General features: G+C 43.7%; 1 protein-coding gene across 2 annotated transcripts; it reads right to left on the bottom strand.

Annotated features, from left to right (window-relative positions):
• Window positions 1–2,815: 2,815 nt before the first annotated feature.
• cables1 (Cdk5 and Abl enzyme substrate 1) lies at window positions 2,816–21,495 on the bottom strand. 2 transcript variants are annotated; one of them, XM_061839896.1, is made up of 10 exons: window positions 20,447–21,495; window positions 13,762–13,833; window positions 13,585–13,677; window positions 12,161–12,238; window positions 7,931–8,039; window positions 7,341–7,497; window positions 6,788–6,891; window positions 5,469–5,575; window positions 5,190–5,397; window positions 2,816–4,509 (listed from the first exon to the last, which is right to left on the bottom strand). In XM_061839896.1, exons 1-10 carry the CDS (start codon window positions 21,043–21,045, stop codon window positions 4,369–4,371), a joined length of 1,668 nt encoding a protein of 555 aa, XP_061695880.1. In that variant the 5' UTR covers window positions 21,046–21,495; the 3' UTR covers window positions 2,816–4,368. The 2 variants fall into 2 exon arrangements, with proteins under 2 accessions (XP_061695880.1, XP_061695881.1); XM_061839897.1 differs by lacking the exon at window positions 12,161–12,238.
• Between the last annotated feature and the right edge of the window lie 2,357 nt (window positions 21,496–23,852).

The following is a 23,852-nucleotide window of genomic DNA, read 5'->3' as shown; positions in this document are numbered from 1 at the left end:
TGATATTTGATGGATTTAGTTGATGATGCGGTCTTCCACAGAGTTTGATCCATCGAAGGCATTTTTCGTACTGGGTCTTCGGTTTTGGAAAGGGTACGAATCGAACTCCACCAACTAGCCTTTCAGGATACCTGTCGTCACTATTACAAAGTCCGTGACTACACCTCTTAACCATATTTTTTGTTAAATAACCCTAATACGCGATAAAACGCTAACTAAACCTATACTGGACCATTCAATGTTGTCAGAGAAAATGGCGGGAGCAAAAACGGGCTTTGGTCTATGCAGATCTCTGGCCTCTGATTGGTCAGTGACGCAGATTGCGCAATATCCACGGAGGGGAATTAGTGTTACAGGACTTTTTTTCTTAGGTGACCACTTGGGGGCGCTGCATCACATTGCACTGCCCTGAAAGAAGAGTGACCTCATTTTATTACAGTCCACACTACACACGTATTAATATATCTACGATAATTTAAAAAAAAATAAGACGGTACACGTAAATCTTTTATTTTTTTTTCCCACATGATTAACTGACTTGTGCATGTTCCACCCTCTTTGGTTGTGTAGCGCAGGTAGATTATGACTTATTGATGCAACGTGGGGGTCTGCTTTCCAAATCTGGCTAGCGTATTAAAATATTAACTTGATTATATCATTTATTCTCTTCATTCCATCTTTGCAGTATACCTCTGCTGCTCAGCAGGATATTTCCAAGCATAAAATCACCCGCCTGACTTTGGAACAGAATTGTTTAAGAAGCGCTACTTGTAACGGCGATGGTTGAATTTGATGGATAATGCAGTTATAAATCTCATAGGATTGTGCAATATTCGGGAATGAACATGTTATGAAGGAATGTTCTCGTTTTTCGATAATGACGAATATGAAAATTATGGAAAAGTTTTGTTGATTCAGTTCATATATTTTTTTTTTATATATATCATTTTTGGCCTTTGTGCTAATTGTTGCCCTCCTGCTTTATGTTAGCATACCAAGCAGTAGCATGGTAGCATTTTATCAGTTCTTAGAACTCGTAGCTCAATCTGTTTTACTACCAACATACTGTATCAAGTTTTGCTTGTTAGCATTTTCTAAAGGTTTATTGGTACTACTACTGACTTCCGGACAGGATATAAACTTTGTATCAATCTCCCTTTCAGCGACATTTGAGCCAGTCTCCTTCAAAATAGTACCTGACCACAAGACCCAATTAAATCCTTAATCGTTTGTGGTTTCTGAATGTTAAGTTGGTACATGTTAGCATTAAAACTGTTAGCACATTAGCATCGTATCCGTTCTCAGTACACATTCGGGCTACACTGCAGCGTTTATATGTCAGTTACATTGAGTCCGTGCAAATTGCAAGCATTCAGCATTGTTGGACTTGACATTTTCGTAAGTTTAAAATAAAAACTCTCAATGAAGCTTTCATAAATCAGATTTACACTCAGTAATCCCCTGGAGTCACTCTAAAAAACAGACCAACTCCGAAACCCCAATGTGCAGATAGATTCTGACCTTTATATAAAATCAGTCACTAAAACCGCCTTCTACCAGCTGCAGAAAAGATCCAGACAGAAAGCTTGCATGAGCCTGGCAGATTGAGAAAAGCCCATCCATCTTTTGTCTCACGTAAACTTGACGATTGTAATGGTCTTCTGACTGAACCCTGTCATGAATCAGCTAATTTCCCTCCACTCACTCCCCTGGCAGCTTTAGAATCAACTTTAAACTTCTGCTACCGGTCTATAGATGTGTAAAAAGTGTAGGTCCGTAATATAAAACTGATGGAATAGAAACCCAAGTCGGGCTCGGAGTTCCACAGACTTTGCTCAGCTAGTGGAGCACAGAGTCCAAAGTAAATAACAGAAGGCAGCTCAGGCCGAATAGTTTACAATTTGTGTGGGAAAGTTCTACTTATTATCCAGAGGCTTTGTACACATTGATGTGACCTTGCGACCCCCTGGCAGGTTTATGAATAAATAACACGGGAAGGTTTTCATGTTCCGCTTTGCGTCACCGGTTTTCCATTACAGTAGCTTCGCTTGTTTCTCACGTGGCTGAAACGAAAGGCATTCGGTGGCCGCTTTGATCACGAAGACGACGGTCCCGTGGGCGTCATGCGGTCGGGCAGCGGCTCTTCTTCTCTGTAAATAAATTCAAAACGAGAAGAAGCGTGACCAGACAACGGGTTAAACACGGAGCTGCGTGTTTACACCGGAAAAGTCCTGAGTCATAGCAGTACGCTAAAGGGGGGGGGCGGGGGGCGGAATGCCACCTCAGCCAAATGTTGGTATGTTCCAGGCAAAGATCGACGCCGTGCGCCACCCGCCGCGCCTTTCAATGTGGGCCTTTATGAGCCGCCCCGTGGGGGGGGATTAGGCCGTCAATGGGAGCGACTAAGCCGCGGGATGCCTTGCGTCCTCGCTGTTTGTTTTGACTCGGGGCCTCGTTTACGTTGGAGCGCCCGTGTGACGCCGTCATCTAGTCCCAACGCCGGATAGTGGAGAGAAACGGCAAAACTGCGTCGACTGCGCTTCTGCTTACGTTCCCTGCAGAAAGGCGCCACAAACAAAGCGTTTTTTGTACTCTGCCCCCGTTCGAGTCACTCGCACCCTAACATTACTTCCCCTATCCATTTTCTGAGCAGCTTATCCTCACACGGGTTGCAGGGGTGCTGGGAGACCTGAATTGATTGCCAGACAATGAGAGGGCGTGAAACTCTAACCAAATTTTGGAGGTCAACCTTATTTTATGCTGACTGCCATGTTAAATGTTAGCTTTTGCTCCATTTTCAGATAATCTTTAAAGACAGAACGGGCAGATCATAAAATCCTCAAAAAACACACCTGATACCATTTGCTAAATGTTAGCATAGTATGTGTTAGCATCTAAATATGATTGTGACAGTACCCTAAACAAATGTTCTTGTCAAGCTAGCTAGCTCTCAAAGGGTGGAAAAAGTAATTGATACGTCAGCAACATTACAGTAATGGAAAAAGTCAGTTGTTTGGACAAGATTGATTTATTTACAATCATAATCAAGCAGTAATAATTGTTGCCTTTTGTCAACTCCTGAACTCTTTGAGGCGCGCCAGGAACAATTCAAACCCTTCCCTCATGACATTTCAGTGTGTCATTTTCTTTTTTCAAATATCCAAAACAGGTCATTCAAGATCCATTTAGCAAAACCAATCAGCGTGGTTTAAAAAAAACGCTGAACGCGATAATACAACAAGGCAAAAGTCATAAACATGCCATATAAAGTAAATAGTCATTCGGACAGTATTAAGCATCCTGGTGAAGATTTTAACATTTTAGGTTGCGATCTCAACTTTTCTCCAAAACTGTAGGGCTCCCTGCAAAGGAAAAATAACAAAATAAAACATCCCCTGGCACCAGTTTCACCCAAAAAAAATGGAATTCAGTGTGCATGTTTATTGTAACAGGACACGTGAAAAAGTCTCAACGGCACATGCCATCAATGAAAAACAAAAGTTGGACATTTTGGTGTAAAGCGGCCATTTCGGGTGAATTCTAGAACTTATGTTTTTTTTTTTTTTCCCCCCCATTGATGAATGGCCAAACGAACCCCACGCAGAAGCAGGTATTTTTTTCTCCAGTTGACAAAAATGAGAAATATGACGCTTGTCACTCGCTGATTCTTTTTGTTGAGGATCTGCCATGAAAATGGTTGAAAAAAAAAAAAAAAAAAAAGAAATCACTTGGTCCTGACACCACTTTCACAAATTAAAAGTCAAAACCCGGCGGATGCGTCAATCGCAACAGGACGCGTGTGAAAGTTGCCCGCCAAATTGGATCAGAGTGCGTTTTTATCCGCCATCGCCGTCACCACATAGCGTACCCCCCCGACCCCCCGAAAACCACCAACGTGACGCTTATCCATAAAGCACCTTAAAGGTGCTAGCGATACACTCTAACATAGAGCACGAGAAAATTAGACACTGGTCTGGTCAGAGTGATCGGCGTAGCACAATCTAATTAAAGAGAAATAAACGAGTTCAAACGCGGATACGAGAAAAGGTTGGAACAAAACGAGGTCCAGAGCTGCAAAATAAGTCTTGTAATAGTCCCCAAAAAAGTGCACTTGTTAAGACCACCGATGAGCCACGAGCAAAGCAGGCTGATGATTAAAAAAAAAAAAAATAAGAGCAAAAATCTTCATTTCACACCCACAACAAAAGAAAAGTTAAAAAAAAAAAAGTCAAAAATGTACAAAATACTCAGGTGGGGTGGGGGGGGTGAAAACAGAGTTCTGCAGCAGAGTGGTACCAAGTAGTACCGTGGACAGAAGTTGACGGCACGGACGTCAATCGGCAGGCGGCGGCGGCCCGCCGGCGGACGCTAGGAGGTCTGCAGCAGTCGTCTGTAATGCGGCATGACCTCGTGTTCGGGGAGGTGCAGGTTGAACTCCAGCGCCACCAGCACCGGGAACTCGAAGGCGATCAGCTCGCGCCGGTTCACGCGGAACCTTTCTTCCAGTTTCTGTCATGTCGATGCGTTTGAAGGAAATAAAGACATATGGCAGGACACGTCATACTCGTTATGGATTTTCCACTTTAAAAAAAATGTGATATGCTAACATTTTATCGAAAACAGTAAATTTTAAGTGTCTAGATTAGGGGGCCACTCTGTAGTTATGTTTTCCCTTGGAGCAACTTTATGACTGTGTAACCATAAAAATCTTTAATCGTGTCATCATATTTACACACAAAATTTCTAAAATAGTTGTGGAATATGTTTGGTAACACAAAAATGTGTATATATCAACGTCATCCTTTCCGATACATGACAATTTGAACTTTTGGAACAGATTTGAAGTTGACACACTAAATTTGCCTTTGCGGGCCAGATAAAATCATGTGGCGGACTGGCTCCGGCCCCAGAGCCTCAGGTTTGACACCTGCAATCTAACCTGTCTTGTGTTTTCAATTTCAATGTATTTATTTGTTTTGTTTTGTTTTTTTAACCCCAAAACATTTACCAGAAACTTCAAAGGGAGTCCCTCCAAAAGTTACTCTACGGTCCCGGTCGAGCGAAAGGGCCCAAAATCACTAAAGTCAAAAGTTCCGGCAACGATGTATTTACGCTCAGCGCCGGCGCCACAAAACAAAGGTCCCCGGACCTCCGAGGCCCGACACGCGACGGCAGGCGAGGCCGCTTACGTCAATCAGGAGCTTGACTTCGTGCTTCTTGAGGTCGCCGCCAATCTTGGCCGCCAGCAGGACGCAAGCCCCCGTGCAGAGTTTTCGGTTCTGCTTGTTGAGCTTGCCCTGCAGCACCAGCTTCTCGAAGTAGACGAAGGCCATGGCCACGGTGGGCTCCTCGTAGCCGCACTCGTCCTGGGCCAGCTTCTTCATCTCCCGCTTCAGGCTGCGAGGAGCCCGGCCGGAAAGTTCAAAAACGGGCGAGCGGGCGGCGGGCGTTGATCGAGGCGGGCGTACCTTCTGATCTTGCTGAGCGTGAGACGGATGTGAGGGAACTTCTCCTTGAAGGTTTCGTTCATGTCCTTCTTCAGGTCGGAGGGTTTCACGTACTCGATGACCGTCGTCTGACAAACCAGAGAATGAGCCCCAAGATTATAAATATAATTATTAATACATTATATATTAATTTTATATTACATATTAATTATATATTAAAACGACAGCAGTTCCTAATATTTGGCTTTTTAAGTGGGTCACATCATTACTTTCCAATTTTTTTTTTAATTATTTCAATTGTTGACCATTGGAGATTTTTTCATTGTACATTTTTTTTTAAACAATATTGATGTAAAAACCTTTTTTAATCAATTATTCTGTCATATCTTTTTAGGGATTATTTTATTACATTACATTTTGTTGTTATTTTTCTTGATTCTTTTCAAAGATTAAGCAAACACTCATGTATGTATCAATTCATGAATATAATATACAAAATACATTATTTTTACATTTTTAACAATTAATTAGAAGAATGTATTGCCCAGTGCAAGAACAGCCACATTTTTTGCGCTTATCCTGCTTTGTCTATAATATTTAAAATAATCATTGTGAAAATATGTTTAGTAAATTAAATGTATGTAAAGTAATTAATAACGCTGATTTTTTTTTTCTTACTGTTGACTACATTTTATTATCACAATAAGCTAAAAAAATGAAAATAAAAGATATATTTTTAAGTATATAAAACAAAAAGTAAATTAATGACAAACCTTTTCTGTTTACTACTTTTATTCCTAAATACCATGCAGTAAAATGTAAAAAAATATTTTGGGGCAAAATCAAAGCAATTTCAAAATAAAGGAAACAAGACAATGGAAAAAGCATGACGTGATCTGTTGACATATTTAAATATTTAACATTTCCAGGTTATGGAATTTGATTAATAATAGACTGACGAGAGTCAACTGCAGGAAACGTTGGCGCAAAGCGAGGATTTTATAAAGGCTGCTTCGTGACAACACTTGTGAGATCATCAGCCCAAAAAAAAAAAAAAAAAACGTCCTCCAGACTTTCCTTTCACGTTGAAAGTGTTTGCGTGAACGTGGAGGAATGTCGCGCTGCCACAATGGCCATTCATGTAGAGCCCGGCCCTTTTGTCATTGGAGGAAGAGAGCAAAAACAAAAAAAAACAAACAAAAAAAAGATTTCCATCATAACTGATTAAAACGACATCCTGCCGGCACACAAAACGAGTTTTCGGACCTCGACCGACGACGAAATGCGACCCCTCGGAACGGACAAGTCGCTCGGTGCCGGCGTCGCGTTCACTGACTCACCATGTACGACGGGAAGATGAGCACTCGCTTGTGTTTCCCGCAAGGCCACTGGGGGTCGTCCAGGAGATTGGGGTCGTACTCGCGAAATTCGTTCTGCTCGTTACCTGACAACAAGATCAAACAAATCAGTACATTAATAAATAGATTATAAAAAAATTAATCTATTGAAAAACAAAATTGATCAACTAATTTTCTATCATTTCATATTAGGCTGGGATTAAAAATAAAAAAATCACAGGATAGCGTTTCATTGGTAAATTGCGTGTTTACGTGAATCCTTGTGATGAGCATTAGCTGCTGGCATTAGCACTAGCTTATTTTGGGGTTAAAGGGCCTCTCACAGGGGAGCCATTTTACAAAGGGTGTCTTCACAATCGCAAAGAAAACAAACTTAAAACATAACTACCATGAATGGGGAACAAAGAGATATTCAAACGAAAAGGATTCAAAAAGTCGTTGACTTCCACGGATAAACACTTGTTTTTCCCGGGAATGTCTGAATCGGTAACGGGCGCTAGCTAGCCAGAACGGCGACGGCGAGCGGTTGACCGACCGGTGTCCAGGCTGCTCTGGTTGCTGTTGGCGCGGGCGAGGCTGAGGCTGCGGTGGCTGGCGTTGCGGCACTGCGAAAAGGACGACGTGGAGTCGATGGTGTTCCTCCGCCCGCCCAGCGCGTTGGTGGGGTACAAGAACTGCGTGTACGACACCGTCTGCAAAACGCACACCGGCCGTCACTTCACGTCGCTTTCCATGAAACTTCCATCCATCCATTTTCTTAGCCGCTTATCCTCACGAGGGTCACGGGGAGTGCTGGAGCCTAACCCAGCCGTCAACAGGCAAGAGGCAGGGTACACCCTGAACTGGTCGCCAGCAGGGCACATGGAGACAAACAGCCGCACTCACAATCACACCGATGGGCAATTTAGAGAGTCTCCAATTAATGTTGCGTGTTTTTGGGGGAATGTGGGAGGAAACCGGAGCGCCCGGAGGAAACCCACGCAGGCACAGGGAGAACATGCAAACTCCACACAGGCGGGGTCTGGGATTGAACCCAGGACCTAAGAACTGTGAGGCCAACGCTTTGCCAGCTTAACTTGTTCTTGAAAAGATGAAGAAGATTGTTCGCTATCATTTTATTTTTACCTTTCCGTCAGCACCGAGTTCGACGCCCTCGAGGCCGACGACCATCTCCTTGGCGCTGACTCCCCCCGACGGGTGCCGCTGGCGCCCCGCCGCCTCCGTCTTCACGTCCCTGATGACGAGCGCAAAACCTTTAACACCCCCCTACTTTTGTTTGTTTTGTTTTTTTTTTTCCTTTTTAAAATCGGGGGCAGTCTTTGGCCTTATTTGGGTCGGGTGGCCGACGTGTCCCTTTCGAGAAGAAGCACAAAGAGTTAAAAGCCGTCGGCTGAAACGGTAAATGGAAAAAAACGTTTTAAAGCAGGCGACTGTGAGTGAGGGAGGGAGGGAGGGAGGGAGCGGCCATCTTACTGCAAGGTGAGAGGAAAACCGAGCTCTATTTTAGTCATTTCTATGTTAAAAGCAGGAAGGAATCGAGGGAAACTTCTGAGAAGAAAAGAAGGATTACATCCAATTTTGACATAGTGAGGATGAGCATTATTGCACTCAGCGCTTTTCTTGATTCGTCAGTGGGCCAACTCCCGTTTCCAAGATGGCCACGCCTGCGAAACCAGGCTTCCATCTTTTGCAAAAACATCCCAGAAACTGAACAAGACGAAAAATAAGTTGCACTTTCGGGTTAAGTCCATGTGAAGTATCCTCTTGCATAAAATACACAAAATTTGGCAGATGGTAGGAAAGCGTCCACAATAAGCAAGAATTGCCATACAAATCACAAAGATACGAATCCATCTGTAAAATTTTAAATCACACACACACAAAAAAAAAAAAAAAAAAAAAATGGAGCTAGCAACTCAAATTGTCAGTGGGGTCACGAGTTCACATCCACGAGCTGATTTTATGTCATGTCAACATGGTGTCAATTTTCAATGTTTGAAACTTGCGACTCATTACTGTCGATAATTTGTCATCCCCATCGGGGAGTCCGTCATGCCGCCACTTCAGAGCACATACCCCTCTGGTGTATTGCGACCAGCACTAATACATCCATCCATCCATTTTCTTTCCCGCTTATCCTCACAAGGGTCACGAGGAGTAGTGGAGCCCATCCCTGCTGTCAACGGGCAGGAGGCGGGGTTACACCCTGAACTGGTTTGCCAGCCAATCGCAGGGCACATTGAGACAAACAACCAATCCCACTCACAATCACACCTTGGGACAATTTAGAGTGTCCAATCAATGTTGCATGTTTTTGGGATGTGGGAGGAAACCGGAGTGCCTGGAGGAAACCCACGCAGGCGGGGCCGGGATCAAACACGTGTCCTCAGAACTGTGAGACCAGCGCTTTACCAGCTGATCCACCGTCCCGCCAGTACTAAATACATTTTTAATCAACAAGCGGCCATGAACTTGAATGTTTTTTTTTTTAAATGTACTATCATTTGACAGTACCTAAGCAAATACTTCACTATTGCTTCCTGGCTCAAATTCACGGCTACCGACAAAAAAACGTGTTAGCATTAAAACGATCATTTGTCTTAAAGAGCTGCGACGTAACGGCACGTTAACTGCCTGACCAATGAAGTTTATTGATTGCCGTCTTATTAAATTTGCCAGACAGCAAATGTCCATATTTCATCATGCGCGTGTAATTACATTCATTAAAAAAAAAACAAAAAAGAAAGAGCAGTTCCTGTAAATCCCCCGAAAAGCTCAAATATGGAAGTAAATATGTGCCACCAGGATTTGAATTAGAAATGTAAAGTGATCACATTTTCAATAGTTGCTACAATTCACTGTCTGAAATTCAACCGTCTGTGCCACCAGGCAGGGTTACTTCAGGTCAGAACCGAACAGCCATCCAATCGCAGTTATGCTTTCTTAAATCACGTGACGTCACGTACTAACAAAGCATAAGCGTGGATTGGCTGGCCCAAAATAAGCTAATGCTAGCAGCTAAAGCTCATTACAAGGATTCACGTTAACGCGCAATTTACCAATCAAACGCTATCCTGTGAATTACATATTTGTAATCCCAGCCCAATATGAAATGATAGAAAATCAGTCGATCAATTTTGTTTTTCAATAGATGAATTTATTTTTTATGACCTTAAATTTCAGACGGCGAACTGTAGCCGGTTGAATTGTTAGCGTTGAAAAGTTACACTGGAATGCAACTATTGAAAATATGATCACTTTACATTTCAAATTCAAATCCTGGTGGCACTTATTTACTTCCATACTCAAATCGTCAGCATGACATTGAGGAGTGGATGTGAACTTCTGACCACTGCACCGTTGGCGTGAAGCGTCCGGCTTATCTTACCCCCCCCCCCCTTTCGGCCCAACCCCACCCCAGTTTTTGGCCCGGCGTCGTTGTTTTAAAAAGATAACAAACGACCTCAAATGACACTTGACTGAGGAGGAGGAGGAGGAGGAGGAGGAGTTTGAATCAAAAGAGCGTTTGGAGGCAGGAAAGGCAGGCTAGCTAGGCTAGCTAGCGCTGGCTTAGGGAAACGCGACATGAGGCGTCGAGGAAGCGTCCGATAAAGTGACCATGCAGAGGGAATGGAGGAAAAAAAAAAAATGAAAATAAATAAATTACAAAACAATTTAAATTTAAAAAAAAAAAAAAGAAGCAGCTGAGTAGAGAGCAGGAGGAGTGAAAGCTGAACGTTGCTTTAGGAACATGCTCAACATGGCGCCCGCCCTGTGCAACATGCGCCGCGCATAAAACGTCGGGAACGCGTTCGCGGCGGCCGTCGTCGTCGACGCCGTTGTCGTCGTCGGCCGTCAACAGGAAAAAAAGCGGAAGCTCGAGCGGGGTCAACATTGTTTGTGGATTGCGGTCGTCAAGTCAAAAAAAAAAAAAAAAAAAAAAGCAATTAGGCTCAATGCAAACACGTCACATTGTAAAAATTATGAATTAGCTGACAGCTTGATTATTTACTACAAATTAAAATAATGAATCAATTCATTCACCCATGAGACTTTTTTTGTATTCCTAAAAAGTTATTTTTCCGATGTAGTGAAACCGTTTAATGAATTCATGAAATAATGTGGACTAACATTTATGTCAGCCCCATTTCACATTATATTTGATTCATTTTTTTAATTTTCCAAAGTTAAATTAGCTAATAAAACCCCATCATTATTTCACAGTTAAAATTTGATTTTAAAATAATTAAACCTGTGAAATTATTGGTCAGTTGAATGTAATTACTGGTAAAAAAAAAAAAAAAAGTAAAATTATAAATAATCATGGTTGTATGTAATATTTAATTCAAAATATATCAAAACAATCTGATTTTAGTTTGCATTTTAAAAAAATCTTTCAATTTTTAAAAGATGTAATACAACAATAAGTATATATTATTTCTTTAACAGGGTGAATACAATTTTTTAAACAAATAGATTTAATAAAATTACCTCAGATTTATTTGAACAATTTAATTAATTAATGCACACTTGCCTAAATGATTTTAAAAATCCTACAAACCTAGACTTATTAATTTAATTGAATCATGGTTGAGTTCTGTTTAAGTTTTGACTATTTTTTAAAAATAACATGCTACACCAGACTCCAAAAATACACAAGTCACAAAATCAATATGTTCCAATCATTTTAGATTGTATTTTAATTATTAATTTAACACTAAAGTAAGTTTCTTTCGGCTTGTCCCTTTCGGGGTCGCCACAGCGTGTCATCTCAGATGAACGCACATATGTTTGGCACAATTTTTACGCCGGATGCCCTTCCTGACGCAACTCATTTATAATAATTTACAAACAAATTTGTATGAAGAAAAATACGACGACTTCCCACAATTGTACCGATTGTTGACATTGGTTTCACATTCATTTCCATTTGCCGCATTTTCCGTTAATGGGACTTTTGTTGTCGAATCAAAGCGGGAACCGTCATCAGCGCTCATGACCCGTCAAAATAAAGCCTGCATTTAAAAAAAAAACTTTTTGGGGAAAAAAAAAAATATATATATCAGTCGTCTTTGAGTTCTTTCATCGGACTGACAATCGTCCCTTTTAAGTCTCCCCCCCCTTCTCCGAAGTTGCCGTTGAGCAGGACGTCCGCCAAACGGGTCCGACGGCGTCGCTCCGCGTCACGGACATGCTTTGAGTCGGGGGAAAAAAAAAAAAAAAAAAAAAAAAACGAGCGCACAATCCACAGAAGAGGAAGCCAGGATGAGGAGGAGGAGGAGGAGGAGGAGGAGGAGGAGGAGGATGAGGAGGAAGGTGCACCGGGATGGCGGAGGCATGCTGGAGGATACGTACCCCGCTTGGCTACAATCTCGATAGGGCAGCACTGAAAATACACTATAGAAGGATCTTCTGCCACTGATTAGGACTATCCTACAAAAACAGAACAAGCTCATCAGCGCCGTTTGGCTTCTTTTAAGCTGCCGCCGCCATTTGCACAATTGTTTCAACGCCGTGTGCCGTGTTAAAAAAAAAAAAAAGACAAAACGAGAGCCACTGCCCGTCGTCATTTCCGGCCAACGAGCCGCGACTTTTTTCCACACGCTTTCAACCCTTGGCTGGGGTTTATGCGGTGATGCGGCGCTAGCGTTAGCGCAGTATTAGCGCGGTGCTAGTGTTAGCACACCTGGCTATAAGCCTGGGTACACAGAACGCTTTGGGAATATGGGGGACCGAGCCCACTGATACGGGCTTTTCGGTCCCTGCGCGACAGCTGTCAGAGTTCGGTCCGCATTGCCGGCGATAAGTCGAGCTCGTTTCCGGTGAGAGTTGGGCTCCGCCAAGTTTATGGACAGAATTTCTAGGCGCAGCCCCGGTTTGGCGGCCTCAGCATCGCGCCTCTGCTCTTTGCAGACGACGGGGTCCTGTTGGCTTCATCTCGGTTCGCAGCAGAGTGTGAAGCGGCTAGGATGAGAATCAGCACCTCCAAATCCGAGACGATGGTCCTCGGTCGGAAAAGGGTGGCGTCCCCGCTTCGGGTCGGGGATGAGATCGTGCCCCAAGTGGAGGAGTTTAAGTATCTCGGGGTCTTGCTCACGAGTGAGGGAAGAACGGAGCGGGAGACGGATCGGTGCGGCGTCTGCAGTGATGCGGACTTTGCATCGGTCTGTTGTGGTGAAGAGGCTCTCAATTTACCAGTCGATCTACGTTGCTACCCTCACCTATAGGCATGAGCTGTGGGTCGTGACCGAAAGAACAAGATCCCGGATACAAGCGGCTGCTCCTCCGCTTCGAGAGGAGCCAGATGAGGTGGCTGGGGGCGTCCGATCCGCCTCCCTGTTGAGGTGTTCCGGGCACGTCCCACCGGAGAGAGACCCCGAGGACGACCCAGGACACGCCGGAGAGACCGTCTCTCGGCTGGCCCGGGAACGCCTCGGGATCCCTCCGAAAGAGCTGGAAGAAGTGGCTGGGGAAAGGGAAGTCTGGGTATCTCTGCTGAAGCTACTTCCCCCGCGACCTGACCCGGAGAAGCGGTAGAAAATGGATAGATGGATAAATAAACTCGCTCAACTCCGAACGGCTCCAAAAGACGATTAACCGCTTCCCAAAATAACCGCGGGGTGCAAAACAAATGTAGCTCAACTGTGCGCAAATGTGTGATTTTCAGTGATTTCGTGCCGTGATCACAAAGTCTGCATTCGGGCGTTGAAGTGAAAAAGCGGCAAATCAAAGAAAGTTCGCGTGTCGGCGGCGGCGCTTCGGTTCCGGCCCCTTCGTACCTTCCGTTGCGCATGTCGTGCTGACGCATGTTCTTGATGAAGTGAATCTTCTTGAAGCTCTTCGGGCGGGGGGAACCTGACAAGGTTCTGCACCTGAGATCAGAGAAAACAAACACAAAAAAAAAAGACGGCGTCTTGTTGATGGCGTGCTACTCAAAGGTCGCGGAGGGGTCGAACCTGCGGAGGGGCGCGTTCTCCTCGATGTCCTCTAACGTTTCCAGCGACGAGCGCTGAGAGATGAGCCGGCGCCTGCAGAGAAAAATACAAAATAAATCATCATTTAAAAATAAATAAAATAAGTACAAAAATTGTTTTTGTTTTTTTTTTTAAAGGACAAAATATTTGAACTTCTCAAAAAATATTTTAACATACTTGAAAAGAATAATACAAATATTTTAAATATTTCGAAATTTTAAAAAGTTTAAAAATACAAAAAATAATGACAATAATGAAAGTACTATCATTTAAATAATTTTAAATCAAATTTAAAATATAACTACACATACTACAAAATTACATTGATCAAAGGAAAATATTATGAATGAGAAAAAAAATATATATATATATAAAAAATACCTTTTGGAATATAAATAAACATAGAAAATGATCACACTCATGAGATAAATACAATAATTTTAAAATACAAGCAATACATTTTGAAACAAATAGATAAACAACTAAATAATAAACATATAAGAAACAGAGAAATATATATTGTTAGCAAGCAATACATTTTAAAACAATAGATGAACAACTATGTAATAGACGTCAGAAATATAGAGAAATATATGTTACTTGAATATAGAAAATTTAAATTTTAAAAAAGTATCAATAATTTGAATACAACTAGAATACAAACAGATGCAAGTGCCTTTTGCGGTTTAGCGGAATCCAGATTATTACAAATGATCAGATTCTGGGCCCACGCAGAACTTTCATTACTTTTCCGACCACCCGATCCCCTTTGAGCCCGTTTTGCAAACCAAGAAATGCCCAAAATGTCAAATATGAGTTGAGACCCGGGAAAGTAAAACCCCGAATGGGCTGAGGAGGAGAAAAAAAAAAAAAGGTGAAAAACTCACCTGAGAACTTGTCGTAAACCTCACGGGCCCGAAAACCGCATCCACCGGGCCGAGACCAAAATCGCGTTTAAAAGGGCAAAAGAGCTCAGCGGCGACCCAAACTGTCACTTAACAGCTAGCGCACATCAATCAGCTACAACAATAAGTCAGCACACGTTTAGAATTTTAGGTTAAGTGGTGATCAATGAACCGGCCCGGACCAAATCCTGTTGAAATCCGTTAAGCGCGGACCCCCCCCCCCCCCCACACACACACACCACCACCACCCACAAAACTTGCATTCGTGTATGTGAACAGTGAATATGGAGGCCGCTTTACCCGACCTTGAACCAGGCTAACGACAAAATCTTTCCGTCGGGCGTGCGGTTCATCAATGACAGAGATAAAAAAAAAATTAAATAACTAAAAATTAGACACGGCTCTGTCCTCGAGAAAATCACATTAGCAGAGCGATGGAGTCAGATAAGTGTTGACGCAAGAAGCTCGAGGGCCCAATTTTCCAGAGCAGACGGAAAGCACTCACAAGGCTTCGCTTTTTCCACATTTTGTAATGTGGAAGAAGTTCATTAAGTTCCCTCAAAATTCCATCCATTTTCTTTGCCGCTTATCCTCACGAGGGTCGCGGGGAGTGCTGGTGCCTATCCCAGCCGACAACGGGCAGGAGCCGGGGTACACCCTGATTTGGTCGCCAGCCAATCGCAGGGGAGATGGAGACAACCAACCAATCACACTCACAATCACACCTATGGGCAATTTAGAGTGTCCAATTAATGTTGCATGTTTTTGCCCCTGAGAAAACCCACGCAGCCACGGGGAGAACATGCAAACTCCACACAGGTGGGGCCGGGATTGAACTTGGGTCCTTAGACCTGAGAGGCTAACGCTTTACCAGCTGATAAACCGTGCTGCCCAGAAAATACTAGAGAATTTAAAAAAAGATGGGCATCAAAACACTATAGGAAAATACATAATTGCCCATTGGATTTGAAAGCTCTTTTGGAGAAAATTAATGGTCTCAGTTATTATATATTTCAAACAAAATGGCCTGCAGAAGAAACGCCACCATTTGTCATGCAACGCAAAAAAAAAGGCCCATGCTTGAGCACCAGAAAGGGTGTCTCCGTGCACGTGCCTGCATGACGGTTGAAAATGTTTTGATATTTTTAAAACAAAAACAATTCTGTTAATAAAGGAGGGAGGAAACCGGAGTGCCAGGAGAAAACCCACACGGGTCACGGGAAGAACATGTAAACGCCACAGAGGTGGGGCCGGGATCGAACCCGGGTCCTCAGAATTGTTCCCTAAAGCTAGAAAAAAAAACTTCAGGTAACTCACACTGAACATAAAAAGTGACGTTTCATGTCATTATCCAAGACGCTTATCCTCACAAGACTTGCGGGAAAGCTGAAGCCTATCCCAGCTAGTTTCGGGCGAAAGGCAGATGGACTACACCCTAAACTGGTCGCCACCCAGTCGCAGGGGCAGATACTGACACCATCATTGAGTGGGAATCGATCCCACGCTGCTCGCACCAAAGGCAGGCGTGTGTACCACTACACCAGTGACAAAAAAAAAACTCAAAATGACAACATGAAAAAAATATGGGTTTTTTTGTGACTTCTACAAACGGCAAAATACACGACGCCTTCCCGCCAAGCGACAACTAAAATGATTTTTTACAAATGGTCGACAGTCAGCAACTGGTCTTGCCGCCAAGTCGGATGCTTTGAGATCGGGACTCTTAAGATAAGGAATAGAAGAGTCGGACACAAGCGAGGTGGGGTGGGGAATTGAACCGGCAACTTTATCTGCCTGCTTGCATTTACATGAGTGTACTTTTTTGCGTTGCATTTCGGCCACAAATAAGATTGAATGGGAGCGAGTGAGCCGCTGACGCCGCGTGACCCCGTGAGGACTTTGCGCCCACCGACGGGGGCCGCGGGACGTGGTCTTCGCGCCGTGGAAACAAAAACACGGCAGCTGTGCATGCGCTCCTTCACTTAACTAGCCAGGCATTAACAACACTTCCTGCTAGCTTGCAACACGCTTTTTTTTTTTTTTAAAGAAAAATGAAATAATTACAAAAGTGGGTTTGATATCATAGGTGTCCAACTCAAAGCCCGGGGGCCAGATCCGGCCCGCCACATGCGTGTGCATGGCCCACGAAGGCAAATCATGTGCGCTAAACTCACAAGATTCTTGTTTAAATCTGTTACAAAATTTCAATTTCATTTGTCACATCACAAAAGATGACGTTGACATATTGCAAGCATTTTTTTGTTTCACCCAAAGCCCATTAACCTTGATTTCTGATGACAAAACTTGTTCATAAATTTCACGTGTACTTATGATGAGGCGATGAAAGATAGCAGGCGAGAAGGAAGGTCTGAAGTCAGACGTGACCCTCTTGCATTTCTTGCATCTCAGCGTTTGCATTTGGCAGGCGCGCCGCGACTTCCTGAATGGAAGCGAGGCCGAGCGCCAAAAACAAGTCTGAGGGGAGGGTGTGTCTGCAGCGCCCCCGGGGGAGGAAGTCAAGGCGAGACAGTGAGATGCAAGACAAAGCGGTACTGTGCAGACGTGTATGCGCAGTGTTGGAAGATTGTTGGAACTCCGCGGGATCGATGCCGCTTCACGCGCGACGTTGCCGAGCGTTCATTTGATCAAATCGCTTGAATCTGTTGCCGGGTGAAAATCCCGAGACACTTTCAAGCTACTACACTGTGGCTGGAACGCGGTCACGCCGAGACGCTCGCACCACGAGTGCAACGCACCTGACATTGTGTCGAAGCTAAAGGGTAAGCAGAGCTGCATTGGCTGTTGTCGGACGTACAAATAAAAACTTTTGGCTAATAGCGTTCGCTTTGGATAAGCGCTACACGCTTGATGACATTTTGGAGGGTCGGGAGTGACTTTTTGTTGTTGGCGAGGCGTCTCTGCTCCCGCTCGTCAAAATACGCAAATGCTAAAACCAGCTGTGGCCTCCAGGGGGCACCATAAGATCGGGAAAATGTCACTTCCACTATATCCTCATTCAAAATCACTGATCTAAAATTGGTCACCAAAACTGAAGTCGCCATCCGCCATCTTGATACTCCCTAAACAACCATGCCGACAATCGTTAATCGCCAGTTTCGTGGCTGTGAGAAAAAAAGCTTCATCACGGGATAAGCAATAAAACAAATTTTCAGTGAAATTTCTGATGAATTTCATAATACAGAAATCTGTAAATTGAGTTTGATTTCCAAATGGAAACAAGTTGAAATTTTCTGTCTGAAATAGGACGTCGCAGAGGCAACAAATGAACAAAACATTTAGCATGTATTTTAGTTCTTATTTCCAAAAATATATCGAACTAAATGACTTAAAATTTCATGTTTTTATGATAAAACATGCTTCGTTTTTTGCTATGTTATGATGATCGTGCTTCACAGCATATTTTGGGAAAAGTCACGAAAATTGGGCCCTAGGTAATATGCAAGCTTTCTTGCTAGTCACGGTGTTCTATGTCTTTCCTTAACTCTTAAGACATTTTTTGGAATTAAAAATCCTTCATGTTACCAGGACGTAAAAAAATGTCAAGCTCACACGACCAGTTTTAATTCGACATGCCAAACTTTGAGGAAAAACACTGCCATAATCCAACCTGTACACGGTGTCCTCCACACGTTTTGGGAGTACCAAGATGGCGGCCAGTGGCTTCAACCAATCAACATACTGCTTGATGTGTATGCGCTATCCAGTCTTTTTTTTTTTTTTTTTTAAAGATCAGTGATTAAAACACATTTGGAAAAGATGACGCTACATGCACCACATACACACAGTGTAGCAAATAAAGTGTTGCTCCCACAATTGAAAATCCGTTTCGCGTCGGCCTGTGCTTCCGCAAGTGTTAGCATGCCTTGCTCAATGTCCTCGCACCCTGCCTTGTCGTCATGGTAATAAATGCCTCAGCGTCTACAATAATAAAAAAATTACCTTTGGGTAAGCATGTCAGGATCATTATCAAGATACATAGGAACTGTTTTAAATGGGGGGGGGGGTATTATATGTGTCCTTTATGACTGGGGGGGGGGGGGGGCAATGTCAAGTGCATTATAAGGTCAGGGGGGAGAATTCCAGACTGGGAGGGGAGCGTTCGGACTTGAACAAGATGTGCCAGCAGAAGGTTCTGCCATCGAGAAGCAGCGCGCAACTGTTGCTGACAGCTGTCCGGTCACCGCTCAATAAAAAAAGGAGACCGAGGGAAAAAAAAAAAAGTCATTCATAAGATGGGAGGACGATTCTTACATCACGTGAACATGGAATAATTCAAAAAGGAGAAAAAAAAAAAAAAAAAAAACTCCAAAGTGGAACGCATCCAGACATGTTCTGAAAAGCTCCGGCTCGCTTAGTAGCGCAGAAAAACGGTTGCTCGGACTGGCTGGTCCAACGCCAGCGACGAATTACGTAGCGACCACGTGACTCAATTTTGACGCTAGGGGCTAAAAGCGCGCTAGCTTATTCCACAAGCGCCGAAAGGAGCGCAGAAGTTGCCAGTAAACAAAATACTGGGCTGCCGTTCTAGCGGCTCAGGGACACGTGGGGAGGGGGTCCGTATAAACGCAGCGGCGATCCAACGGGCCACTAGCGGGGCTTGTAACCGAAGACAGCGCTACAGTGGAGAGGAACCGTCGTTTTGGAACATTTGATCAGTATTTGTCGGTCACGTTGGCTCTTGAGATCGCGGGGATTTTCAAAAAGGCTTACTTTAACCAGGATCCCTCACTGCATCGTTAGCTTTGTCTTGTTTTGTGCCGGTCTCTGCTCCCGAACTTGCGTTCATTCACGTTAGCTGGCATCTTGTGTCCCTACTAAGTTGGCGAGTTCATTTTTTTTTTTTGCTAGTTAGGTCTTATTAATGATCTGCCAAGGTGGGTGAAATGAATCTTGCACATTTTTATCCGGTTCATCTGCCTCAGACGCTTCGGAGATTCAAGTTTCGTATATTTGTAGTAAGTCAAAACGGCGGATTTACTAACGTAAATGCGGAGTGGCACCATTGCAGCTCTTTTCACTATAAAATAAGTCACCTGTTATTTTTTGACTTGTTTTGATTTGGGTGCGGAACTTGTGACCCGTGACAGGGAGACGCGGTACGATTCAAATCATTCATTCGTTCCTGACTATGCTTAATAAGTACCGGAACAAAACACCTGTGGAAAAATATCAGCGCCAAATAATGTAACACCCAACAGTTGTTATTGTGACTTCGGCGAGACCTGATGTAGGGCAATTACGATGGATAATCCCAATTTATTTCTAAATATTTCTCTATACAGTGGTGCCCCGGTTCTCGACCACAATCCGTTCCAGAACTGATTTGTTCGAAAACCGAATCAACCGCCACGCAAGTTATGCTATTTCTGTTTTTTTTTTTTTTTTTTTTCGAGGGTTCGTTCGGATTGACAATAACAAAGAGCGTCATGAGTGGGTCAGCTGGTAGGGCAGCACGCGGTCTGTTATTTCCGGGTATTGTTCGAGTACCGATTTTCGTACGAAAACCGAAGCAAAAAAAAAAAAAAATCTCCACATTTTAATTCAAAAACGGATTTGTTCGAAACGAGACGTCCTCATTTCTATTTATTTTAAAAATGTAATTGTAGTATTTTTTTTAAATGTAACTTTATCTTTGCAGTTTGTTTATTTATTATTTGATGAATGCTATTTTAATTTATATGAAGTTTGCCACTCGAGCTACGAACAGCGTGATAGACATTACCGGGTTAAAAGTTGTTTACCTGGAGCGCTGCATCTCCACCGCAGAGTTGGCTACCTGTCCGCCCTCCAGGCAGTAGTTCTGGGGTCCCTGCCTGGCGAACACCGCGGCCGTGACCCCAGGGGTGTACGTCTGCAGCCTGCCCCGGGCCGAGGCGGGGAGAGCCGAGAGAGGCGAGCCGAACGGGGCCGGAGGGGCAGCGAACGGCGGCGCAAACGCGTCGCCCTCCCCGGGCTCCGCGGCCGAGGCGAACGAACTGGTCCGGCTGCTCGCCAGGAGAGCCTGGTTGGCCAAGGCGGTCGCTGCAGCGGCGAGAGCGGCAGCCGAGGAGGACGAGGAGGAGACGGCGGCCGTGGTGGTGGTGGTGGTGGCGGCGGCGGCGGCCGCTGGCTCCACCAGGCTACTCCGGGCTTCCGGGTCCCCGTCCTCGTCCACCACCCGACGCTCGTCCTGCACGGGTCGCCCATCCAGGGAGATGTTGCTGAGGAAGGAGAGCGCCGCCTGCCTCCGCCTCGAGTCGATGCGTTTCCGAGCCTGCGAGTTGCCGATGCGGTGGCCGTGCAGAAGCGTGGCCGTGGCGGCGGCCGCCGAGGAGCTGCTGCTGCTCGCGGCTGCCGCCATGCTTCTCCTCTCTCCTCCCTCCCTCCTTCCTTCTCCTTCCTCCTCCTCACCTACGATGCATCGAAACGTGCCTTTCAATTCTGTTCACTTGCGTGGGTGTACTAAATCCCCCCCAACGCGCATTGTTCGCTCTTTTAAGTGCACGCGTGGAAGTGGGTTGAAAACAGCCAGGTCACGTGGTCACACTTTTTGCAGCAACACGGGGGAGCGTTTGGACCAATCACACGCCGTCTTTTTTTCCCACCCTTTTCCTGACTTAAAAAAAAACATAATCCACAACTGAACGCACGAAAATCACGCGATTGTCATGTTGTGGCACTATCTCCACTAAAAAGTAAACAAGTTTTGAAAACGTGAACAGTTTTTGGCACACTTGTTGTCACGCAGTCCAACGGGCGCTGAGCGGAAGAGGAAAAAGTTCTGCATTGTGCAAAGTCGCCATCTGGTGGTTGGAATGAGAAATTGTTTATAAAGGCTCTTCAAAGCTGTTTAAGGGCTCCCTCTATTGGTCAAATGGAGAAGACCTCTCTCTTGACTTTTTCCATGTTTTTGCAGGTACAGTATTTGTATTTTTTGGGGATCGTGATTTAATTCCTCCAAATTGATGATAAATGAGAATAATAGTTTTGATTTTAGGACTTGTTATTATTTATCATTGTGAGTGTTTATGATTGTTTGTTTCGATTTGCCCTAGTCATGGTTGCATAGATATTATTTATCATTTATTTCCCTTTTCTGACATTTTTTGGCTCTGTTTCTCAACATTTTAAATAAATTATACTTTGTACATATTTGTAATATACAGTATATTACGATTGAATAAATAACAAGGAATATATTAGTAATAATGATCATATATTTTTTCTTATATACAGTATATTATGATTGAATAATTCACAATGAATACATTAGTAAAAATAATTATATTTATTTTTTCATTGATTCATTCAAACACAAAATAACAACTAAACTTTAACTAAAAAGACATTTTGTTTCGGTTCTTCTTTTTTAATGTTTTTATTTAAATGCATGTCATGTTTAAACTAAATATAATCATCTTATTGATTATGATTATAATTATCTTTCCATTTAACCCTTTTTTCCTGCTAAGAGAAAGCTGAGTTGGAAATTAGAAGTGCATAGTTTGACTTTAAACTGCAATAAAGTCAAGATATTTCCCCCCATATTTTTTAAAGTTAGGATTCTTGTTTGATTTGCATCGTCAATTATCTAATCCCAGAATTAAAATATAAATTATAATTACTATACAATACCTGTAATGTTAATACATAACTTTAATTTCAGTGCATTAGTATTTTTTTAATAATGTCAAAGTGGTAAAAAAAATTAAATTCTGTTGAGATAACAAGAATCTCAAAGATGGGTCATATTATTGCGGCAAACTGAAATACCACTTTTGACCACTAGATGCTGCTATTGCACAAGATTACAACAACAAAACAAAGTTTCGTTTTCGCAACGTGTCCTCTCGGGTTGTCACGATCCATAACGCGGTGTCCATCGTTCACTTCCTGTTCGCAGTGAACGCTTTTATACTGAAAAACAAGAATGTGTTTCAAAAAAAAATAAAGAAATAAGTTGGCATTACCCTCCCCAGCGGGAGCCCTTGCAGCAAGGACTCGCTCGCAGAAACGCTTCAGCTAGCTTCCTGTGTTTGTGCCGGGCTTCCGACTGTGCCGGCTCATTGTGAGGCTCGCTGTACGAGATACTACATACAGCAGTACTGCGCTGTACTCGCAGCAGCGTTAAAACACACCAAAGAGCCCGGGTGCGTATGACTCACTATTCCTTAATGGGCCCTCGGGAGCACATAGGAACCGGCGCCCACACCATCTACGCTGACATGATGCTAACTGAGGAGTTTATTAGCTTCATAAAAGAAAAAGGGCAAACAGTTTCAACAATTGAGTTGCTTTCTGGACACTAAAGTCGTCCTGGTCTCTTCGTTGAATAAAAGGAAGGAAAATAGAGGTTTTTCAAATGATTAATGGTGGACAAAGAAACGAGGTACGCCCGGTATGCAATTCATGAATACGAGGCCCGCGTCAAAAATGTGTAAAATGAGTAATTTCCGGCCTATAAGCCGCCGCTTTTTTCACACGCTTCCAACCAACCCTGCGGTTTATGCGGCTAATTTGTGCATTTTTTTCTATCAGGCGCAAGTAGGCACTCAAGCGGAAAAGGTAAGAGTGAGACCAGTGGAATATATGTGCCGAGGAAGTGACTTTTACCGGTATGTTTGCTTGTTTTTTTTTAACTGGCCCTGTTATCGCTGCGCTAGCGCGTTGCTCCTGTGTTACTGCCGTGTCTCAGTGATTTTTACGAGTATTTTTTTTTTTAACCAGCCCCCTTTAGTGCCGCGCTAGCGTTGCGGTAACGTGTTGCTGCTGTGTTACTCCCACATCAATGATTTAGGTATGTTTTTTTTTTAACCGTCCCTGTTAGGTAAGAGTGAGACCGGTGGAATACATGTGCCGAGGAAGTGGCTTTTACCAGTCTGGCCATGTTAGCGGTGCGCTCGCGTGTTACTGCCATCCATCTGTTTTCTTTGCGGGGAGTGCGGGAGCCAATCCCAGCTGTCAACAGGTGGGAGGTGGGGTACACCCTGAACTGGTTACCAGCCAATCGTAGCTCACATAGAGACAAATAGCCGCATTAACAATCACACCTTGGGGCAATTTAGAGTGTCTAATTAATGTCGTTTGTTTTTGGAATGTGGGAGGAAACCGGAGTGGCCGGAGGAGACCCACGCTGGCACGGGGAGCACATGCAAACTCCACACAGGT

This window comes from Syngnathoides biaculeatus, chromosome 13 (genome assembly GCF_019802595.1).
Source record: "Syngnathoides biaculeatus isolate LvHL_M chromosome 13, ASM1980259v1, whole genome shotgun sequence".
Taxonomy (NCBI): Eukaryota; Metazoa; Chordata; class Actinopteri; order Syngnathiformes; family Syngnathidae; genus Syngnathoides; species Syngnathoides biaculeatus.
Note: the sequence above shows the minus strand (reverse complement) of the source record. Positions and strands in the feature narration are given on the sequence as shown.

Coding starts and splice junctions, on each gene's coding strand:
- cables1 (XM_061839896.1), bottom strand. CDS start 21,045: ATGGCGGCAGCCGCGAGCAGCAGCAGCTCCTCGGCGGCCGCCGCCACG. Junction 7,498..7,930: donor AACTCGGTGCTGACGGAAAG/GTAAAAATAAAA, acceptor TGCGTTTTGCAG/ACGGTGTCGTACACGCAGTT. Junction 4,510..5,189: donor AAGTCAAGCTCCTGATTGAC/GTAAGCGGCCTC, acceptor TCGACATGACAG/AAACTGGAAGAAAGGTTCCG.